Source organism: Polyodon spathula, unplaced genomic scaffold (genome assembly GCF_017654505.1).
Source record: "Polyodon spathula isolate WHYD16114869_AA unplaced genomic scaffold, ASM1765450v1 scaffolds_1563, whole genome shotgun sequence".
NCBI lineage: Eukaryota > Metazoa > Chordata > Actinopteri > Acipenseriformes > Polyodontidae > Polyodon > Polyodon spathula.
The window spans coordinates 1,476-9,393 of record NW_024473040.1 but is presented as its reverse complement, the minus strand read 5'-3'; the positions used below and the strand labels follow the sequence as shown (position 1 = coordinate 9,393).

The window sequence follows — 7,918 nt, the reverse complement described above, 5'->3', positions numbered from 1 at the left end:
AGCTGTCCTTTCAGGTTTCATTCCGCGCAGGTCGCAGTGAGAGAGGATTGTGGGAGCAGAGAGATAATGTGACTGAACTGGCCCAGCGAGATTGAGTTGCAGCCACTTGATAACTGCGTCATTGTTCCAGGGCCTGTGCGCGTTTAACAAGGTGTTGACCTCAGATTCCATAAAGTCTTCAGAGACTTTAAAGGGCAGCTTCAAAACGTTTTTAAAGGTAAGAGAAGAGCCGTGTGCATAATGTACCATTCTCTACCACCCCTTAGAAAAGTTTCCCACAGTAAAATCACACCAAAGTGTAGTAAAGCACAGAGAGGTCTGGCAAAGCACAGGGAAGCATTGTAAAGCACAGAGAGGTCTGGTAAAGCATAGGGAAGCATTGTAAAGCACAGAGAGGTCTGGTAAAGCATAGGGAAGCATTGTAAAGCACAGAGAGGTCTGGTAAAGCATAGGGAAGCATTGTAAAGCACAGAGAGGTCTGGTAAAGCATAGGGAAGCATTGTAAAGCACAGAGAGGTCTGGTAAAGCACAGGGAAGCATTGCAAAGCACAGAGAGGTCTGGTAAAGCACAGGGAAGCATTGCAAAGAATAGGGAGGTCTGGTAAAGCACAGGGAAGCATTGCAAAGAATAGGGAGGTCTGGTCAATTGAATGATTTGCATATCCACCCTGGATAAATTCTAGTATAGCAGAGGCATGTTAAATGTGCACCCTGCTGTAAATGCATGCATGCATGCGACCGCCTCCACTATATCCCCTTTGCTGAGGTCTGGGAAATAACATGAAAACAGCAAAACAAGAAGGACAGCCAGGTGAACTATCATAAAAGAAAACACACACAACCGGGAATTTAATTGCAGAACAAAACAGAATATGTAGGCGGGACTCTTGGGCTTCTGTTTATTTAATTAAATTCGGGTTTCGTTGTCCTTTGTTATTTTCTACTGGCTTATCTTTACAGCATTTCACTGCCAGCTGATTCATGATTTAATACTGGCGTCTTCTTTTCTGTAGCAGAGCGGAGGGAGGCTGTTCAGAGGGTATAAGAGCCTCCCTTTTTCTTTCTCTTTCTCTTTCTCTGCTCCACCAGCACAGAGCAGAGTGAGGCTGTTCAGAGAGTATACAAGCCTCCCTTTCTCTTTCTCTGCTCTAGCAGCACAGAGCAGAGGGAGGCAGTTCAGAGGGTATAAGAGCCTCCCTTTCCTCATTCTCTTTCTCTGCTCTACCAGCACAGAGCAGAGGGAGGCTGTTCAGAGGGTATAAGAGCCTCCCTTTCTCTTTCCTCATTCTCTTTCTCTGCTCCACCAGCACAGAGCGGAGGGAAGCTGTTCAGAGAGTAGAAGAGCCTCCCTATCTCTTTCTCTGGTCCACCAGCACAGAGCAGAGGGGGGCTGTTCAGACGGTATAAGAGCCTCCCTTTCTCTCTTTCTCTGCTCCAGCAGCTGACTCCAGTCTATTCAATATTAACACTGCACGGCGCGCACATTTTACATTGAGTTGTGGCGCCACCTAGCGCACAAACTGAAAATTACCCAGCGGGTCGATTAGTTGAGCCTGAATCCACCTGCAGGACGAGCAGTCGATCTGCAATGGCGCTCGTCTTGTAGTTGCATGAAAGTTTTACCCTCAGAAGTTATCTCAGTTCTCGCCGAAATTGACTCGCACCCGCAGCTGTAGTAAAACTGCATTAAGCGAATTAATTGTTAGTGCAAAAAACGAGGTGGTCGCGTTAATTGCAGCAGTCGTGGTGGATTGTTTTGTGCCTTGAAGTAATTGTGAATTGAAATTGCGTCTGTAGGGATCTCAGGTCGTTTCTGGTGTATAAGAAGCGAGCTCTGCTCTCTGTGATCGACACGCGTTTTCTATCTTTATATATATATTTGTATATATAGTTTAATTAAAATAATCTAAAATGAGCCTGGCGGAAAGTCGAGCCCAGCGAAAGACGGCAGGAAACCTGATGTCTAAATTATTGGACGCCGAAGAAGATGAATTTTACAAAACGACGTACGGGGGGTTTAATGAGGTAACCGCGCCTTTAATAATACTAATAATAATAATAATAATAATAATAATCGATACTGGAAGTGACTCTGCGGCAGTAGCAGCGGTTGTTGATGATGGAGAGTCTCTGCAAGTTACTTTGGATAAGTGTTTGCTAACAAACGTGTTTGCTAAATTATAATAATAATAATAATAATAATAATAATAATAATAATAATAATAATATTGTCTTGTATGAATTTATATTTAAGGATTTAAATACTATGAATAATGGAACTGAACAGTCATTAGTATAATTATTATTATATTATTATTATTATTATTATTATTATTATTATTATTTGTCTTGACATACTTAAATATAAATTTCTAAATACTATGACACTTATTACCTTCTTGACTTGTCATTGTTATTATTATTATTATTATTATTATTATTATTATTATTGGTATTAAATTTGAACAAAGTTTGACAAGTTGCCCTGTCGACGTATTTTAGATTCTAAAATATACCCAGATAGGAAACTGAACGCGATGCGCGGTGCCTGTATTTATTCTGACTGTATAATAACTAAGGGGAGTGTAAAGCGATTGCTCTGTGCTGGGGGGTGGGGGCAGTCTTGTTAACCTCCCCGCCGATCTCTCTGTGCAGGAGTCCGGGGATGACGAGTTTAAGAGTGACCAGACGGAGAGCGAGGATGAAGTGGACAGTGATTTTGACATCGACGAAGGGGCCGAGCCGGACAGCGACCAGGAGGAATCGCAGCCCAAGAGAAAGCGCCGTGTGGTGACCAAGGCTTACAAGGTAACTGCGGGCCTGGGCTGGGGGCGGGTTGCGCTGCTGTGCAGAACCGGCACACATAGATTTAAAATCATTTTAAAACCACTCAGTGGCAGACAGAGAGATGGGATAGAAACATTAGGACACAGTGTGGTCCAGCAGTTAAAGCCCATCGCTGCCTCTGACTGACTCGCTGTGACCCTGAGCGAGTCGCTTCACCTCCTTGTGCTCCGTGGATGAGATGCTAAATCAACGTCCTGCTGGAAGTGACTCTGCATATAACGCGCAGTTCACAGCCTGCCTCTGTAAAGCGCTTTGTGATGGGGGTCCGCTATGAAAGGCGCTATATAAAGATATTATCACACACCAGCGTGCCCCAGCTGGCTCTGGCGCTGCCCTGTTAAGCCACCATCGACCCCTCTGAGCTGAGCAGGGGTTCGAGAGATCAGGGGTCACCCTCGTTGAAACTCTCTGTTCCAGGAACCCCTCAAGGCTGCAAAGCCAAACCCCAAAACCCGGAAAGCCTGGACTCAGCCCGGCGGCCCGGAGAAGGTGAAGGAGGAGAAGCGAGATCCTTTTGAACTGCTGGGCGACGTGGGAGAGAGTGAGCATCGATTTACTTCGACCTTCATTTTGTCGGGCGCTTTTCTCATCCAGGGATGGGGGACGAGACTCCTGTTGTGCGGCTGTCTGGCCCGTTTCAGGTTTTACTGCCAGCAGCTTGATGAGCCCCCAGTGTGTCTAGGCAACAAGCTCGGGTGCATCTTTGTTAAAGGCGCAGTAAAACCTGGACCAAATCAAACGGCTTTGCAGCAGGAGGCTTTATTTCCATCCCTGTTTTTCGATCAGAAACGCGATGCTTAGGAATGCATGCAGTCTCACTGCAACACGACATTCCAGAGACGTTTCCCTTGTAGCTCACAGATACAGCAGCTGTTCTCACTTTGCCCTGAGCCATTGTCACCTTTTCCCCTCCCCAGACCGGAAGTCTGTTCGCCAGTCGACCACGGAGCACACCCGACTCACTTACCTGCGCCTGCAGGAGAGACAAGTGCAGCCGCGAAGGAGGAAGGGCCCTCATCACGACCACCAGCTCACCCAGGAAGAGCTGCTGGCAGAAGCCAAGATCACAGCCGAGATCAACCTGCGGTCCCTGGGTAAGGAGAGGGACGCTCCCTCCCAGAGCTCTGCACACCGCCTGCCGCGTTGCAGCACTGCCTCACAGTACAGTGCAATGCAATACAGTGCAATATAGCGCCCTGCCTGCACACCGCGCTGTGCAAAATCACAGACATAGCAGGAGAGCTCCTGCGTGCAACGCAGTCCCGGCTACAACAGACGACATAAAAGCACGCTCAAATAAAACAGGAGGCTTTTCAGTTCAGACTCGAGTCGAGTGTTTCAACCTGCCTGCTGATTGTCAACCGGGAACAGAGTCCCACAAGCGAGGCGCACGGGCCCAGCTGATTTCTGATCCCTAAAAGTTTCCAGTTACACTCGCTACAGCTGCCTCCTTCTTTCAACCCCTTTTGATCCTCAGTCTGTTATTGTCTCAATCTGTTTGCCTCCCCACCTCCCTCCCTCCCTCCCTCCCTCTCTCCCCAGAGAACTACGAGCGTCTGGAGGCTGACAAGAAGAAGCAGGTCCACAAGAAACGCCGCTGCGACGGGCCCATGGTCCGGTTCCACTCGGTGCTGACCCCCCTGGTCTCCGAGACCCACCTCAAAGAGGAGACCGTCGACGTAGAGGGGTAGGCTGTGAGCAGAGGGGACGCGGTTTAACCCCAGTCCAGGTTTTACTACCAGCTTGGTTAGCCCCAGTGTGTCTAGGTAACTCAGGTGTGTCTGATTAAACTCCTAGTGAAACCAGGAACGGATCACACTGCTGTGCAACAGGAGCCTTATTTCCATCCCTGGGATGTAATTCCAGTCTAACTGCAGTTAAAATCAAATTCTAGTCCAGTCTAGTCTGGTGATATTAAATTGCTGTTGCAATGCAGGGGTGAAAATTGCATAGCTGTCCTGGTTTCACGAGGAGTTTAATAATGAGACACACCTGAGCTTGTTACCTAGACACACTGGGGGCTGATCAAAACCGATCCCTAAGTATTCTGGGAAATAACATCCTGGGTATTTTTAATCTTGACGATTTTTTTTTTTTTTCCTGCTCAGGTTAGACCAGGACCCCCAGCAACAGCCCCCGCCCCCCAGCGCCGCGTCTCAGGAGCCCCCCCAGCCCCCCGCGGGGCAGTGCGCTCGAACCTTCATCACCTTCTCAGATGAAGAGACCTTCGAGAGGTTCTTCCCCCGCCCGCGAGCGCCGCGCCCTCCGGTCCGAGAGGTCTGCCCGGTGACCCACAAGCCCGCCCTGTACCGAGACCCCATCACAGACATCCCCTACTCCACCATCCGCGCCTTCAAGATCATCCGAGAGGCGTACAGGAAGTACGTGACCGCCCACGGGCTCCCCAACAACGCGGCCGGGGGTCTGGGGGACCCCAACTCCAGGGGGACCCGCCAGAAAATCATTATCAAGCAGCGCATGTCTTCTACCTAGTCCGTGAGAGGGGGAGGAGACAGCGTGGACCCTTTTGTAATCGACAAGCGATTCTGCATGCATTGTAAACAAGGTTTTTTCAGTTTTCTCTTTTAAAATCCCAGTTCCTGCTCCTTTGAAGGGGTCGGAGAGACGTTTGCGATTGTTCGTCTGCTTCGCTCGCTCGAAGCCGGTTTAATCGACTCGCAGACAGCGGCTTCGCTCGAAGTCAGGCTGCTGCCGCTGTTGTGAGAAGCTCGTTTCAACAGAATTTGTTCGTTTTGATCAGCGGTGGCGTGCTGGAATCCTTCAAAAAGGAACAGGAATTGGGAAACTGATTTTTTTTTTTTAAAAAAAAAGCTCTGTTTGTGTCTGTTCGAGTCGCTGGCTCAGTATTTGAAATGTGTGTTTTACAGCATCGTTGTTCTCCTGTACATTGTGTCCATCCTTGTATTTCAGTTTAGAAAGAAAAAAGCCTGTTTGTAGTAATAAACCAACAACATCTGAAAATGAGAGAGTCGGATTAAAATAATAATACTGTTTGTTAATTTAGCAGACTCCTTTTATCCAAGGAGATTTACAGAGACTAGGGTGTGTGAGCAATGCATCAGCTGCAGAGTCACTTACAACAACGTCTCACCCCAAAGACGCAGCACAAGGAGGTTCAGTGACTCGCTCGGGGTCCCACAGCGAGTCAGTGAGCTGGGATTTGAATCTAACATTCATTTCTGAGGAAACTCTTCCCTGGATTTTTGAGCTTGACTGCAGAATCCTAAATTCCTGCTCTGAACAACCTTTCTTGTTCCGTACAAATCGCGCGACGCCGTGACCTTTCAACTCTGCCAGCTGCATTGTGGTACCCCTCTGTGATTTAGTTTAATATGTGTTTGCTGGCATGAAACAGGCATTGTGAATGTCTTAGTAATCTGTAGAGAGTTATATAGAAAAAAAGCCTCTTAAAACTGCTTTTAAAACACAACAGCGATGCTTGCTTGGATCAGCGCGAGTCCTGCATTTAATCTACAGCTCTGGCCAAAAGTTTTGCATCACCTGGAATTTTAGGATTGAGACATATTTCAATATGTTAACATAACATTATTCAGCAGACTTTGCAAAGCAAAATTAGTTCATTCTGTATAGAGGGCGTCGCAAAACTTTTTGGCCAAAGCTGGATGCGTTATTTTTTAACTTGAACTTCACAGAGTGTCCACCAGGGGGGCGCTGTGGTTCCAGACTGCAGGAGCTGCCACTGTGAACGGCACAGCTGTTGGCAGGGGGAGGATGAAAGAAAGAATGAAAGGTTTTGACACGCAGGTCAGCCCGGCAGCTGTCTAACCCAAGCAGCTGTAAACACCCAAACCACCTGGTAAAGTCACCTGCATCTCCGAGCTGCGTCTTTAGCAAGCACTGTGGCAGACGTGTCACTGATCTCCTTCGTCTACCCGCCTGCATGCAAACGCCTCTGGCTGTGAGGATTTCAATCTCCGCTCAGTAATCAGGGATATAGAAACACTCATCTGTGAAAATGTCAGACCGCTTTGTGCTTTAATCAGGCGTCTTAAACAGCTTCTGAAAAGTCTCCTGCATTTTACTGTGTGTGGCTCTGTGTTCCTTTTCTCTTTACTGTTTGAAATTAATTGCCTATTTGGACAATTTCCCCAGATTTTCAGTTCCAGCAGTTTGATTTCAGACGCCCATCAAATCAACACTACAGAAGCAATGGGGTGTTCTAATACATGGGCACACTACTGTATTACACACACACACACACACACACACACACAATGCGGTGTTCTGATAGAAAAGGGCAATGCAATGGGGATCTTGTTTCCTGCATCGACTTGCTTTCTTTATAGCTAGTTCCAGTCTTTCAACCAGAAAGATTGATCTGGGGTGTAGTACACCATGGCTGCCACTAGGTGTCACTGCTGACTCGTATCTCTTCCTCCTCCAGCGCCCAAACTGAGTGGCTGATAACCGGTTTGTAAATGCGATCTCTCTCTCTCTCTCTCCGCCAAAATAATAAAATGCTGATCTCACAAACGGATCACAGTATCCCTGTCTCAGCAGAACTGGGGAGGGGAGGGGAGGGGAGAAATATACTGACCGCTTCGAACAGACGGCTCGGCTTTGAAAGGAGCAGAGCACAGACACTCTGCAAAGGTAGGTTGTGCTCTCACGGGTAGCTGCATGTAAAGTCTATGGGAGGTTTGCAGATCGATTTTCTACCCCTTTTTGGGAGCTGCACTGAGTTTATTAAGACCAGCGCGTTCCGCTTGGACGCAGGTGGATCGTTTGAGGGTGAACGCTCATGACGGATTTGATCTGACAGTTTCAGAGCAGCGTTTGTAGCAAGCTGCAAGCTTTTTAATCCGTTAGAAGAGTTGGTCTGTCTTAATGAAGCCGTGTTGTGTAAGTTTATGTTCTATGTTTAACATTTTTGCTTGCACTGGGATGTGTATTGTAAGTGTATTATTATTATTATTATTATTATTATTATTATTATTATTATTAATGCTTATGAAGCTATTGATCAGGTACTATCAATCAATCTTTATTTTATGTAGTGCCTTTCAAAGGTACTAGATTGATTTGTGCA

At 47.2% G+C, this 7,918-nt stretch overlaps 1 protein-coding gene across 1 annotated transcript; it reads left to right on the top strand.

Annotated features, from left to right (window-relative positions):
* Positions 1–1,270: 1,270 nt before the first annotated feature.
* On the top strand, positions 1,271–5,829 carry vps72b (vacuolar protein sorting 72 homolog b). Its single transcript, XM_041243042.1, has 6 exons — positions 1,271–2,025; positions 2,656–2,808; positions 3,265–3,388; positions 3,765–3,941; positions 4,390–4,534; positions 4,956–5,829. Exons 1-6 carry the CDS (start codon positions 1,912–1,914, stop codon positions 5,338–5,340), a joined length of 1,098 nt encoding a protein of 365 aa, XP_041098976.1. The 5' UTR covers positions 1,271–1,911; the 3' UTR covers positions 5,341–5,829.
* Positions 5,830–7,918: the final 2,089 nt, after the last annotated feature.

Coding starts and splice junctions, on each gene's coding strand:
- vps72b (XM_041243042.1), top strand. CDS start 1,912: ATGAGCCTGGCGGAAAGTCGAGCCCAGCGAAAGACGGCAGGAAACCTG. Junction 3,942..4,389: donor GATCAACCTGCGGTCCCTGG/GTAAGGAGAGGG, acceptor CTCTCTCCCCAG/AGAACTACGAGCGTCTGGAG. Junction 4,535..4,955: donor GAGACCGTCGACGTAGAGGG/GTAGGCTGTGAG, acceptor TTTCCTGCTCAG/GTTAGACCAGGACCCCCAGC.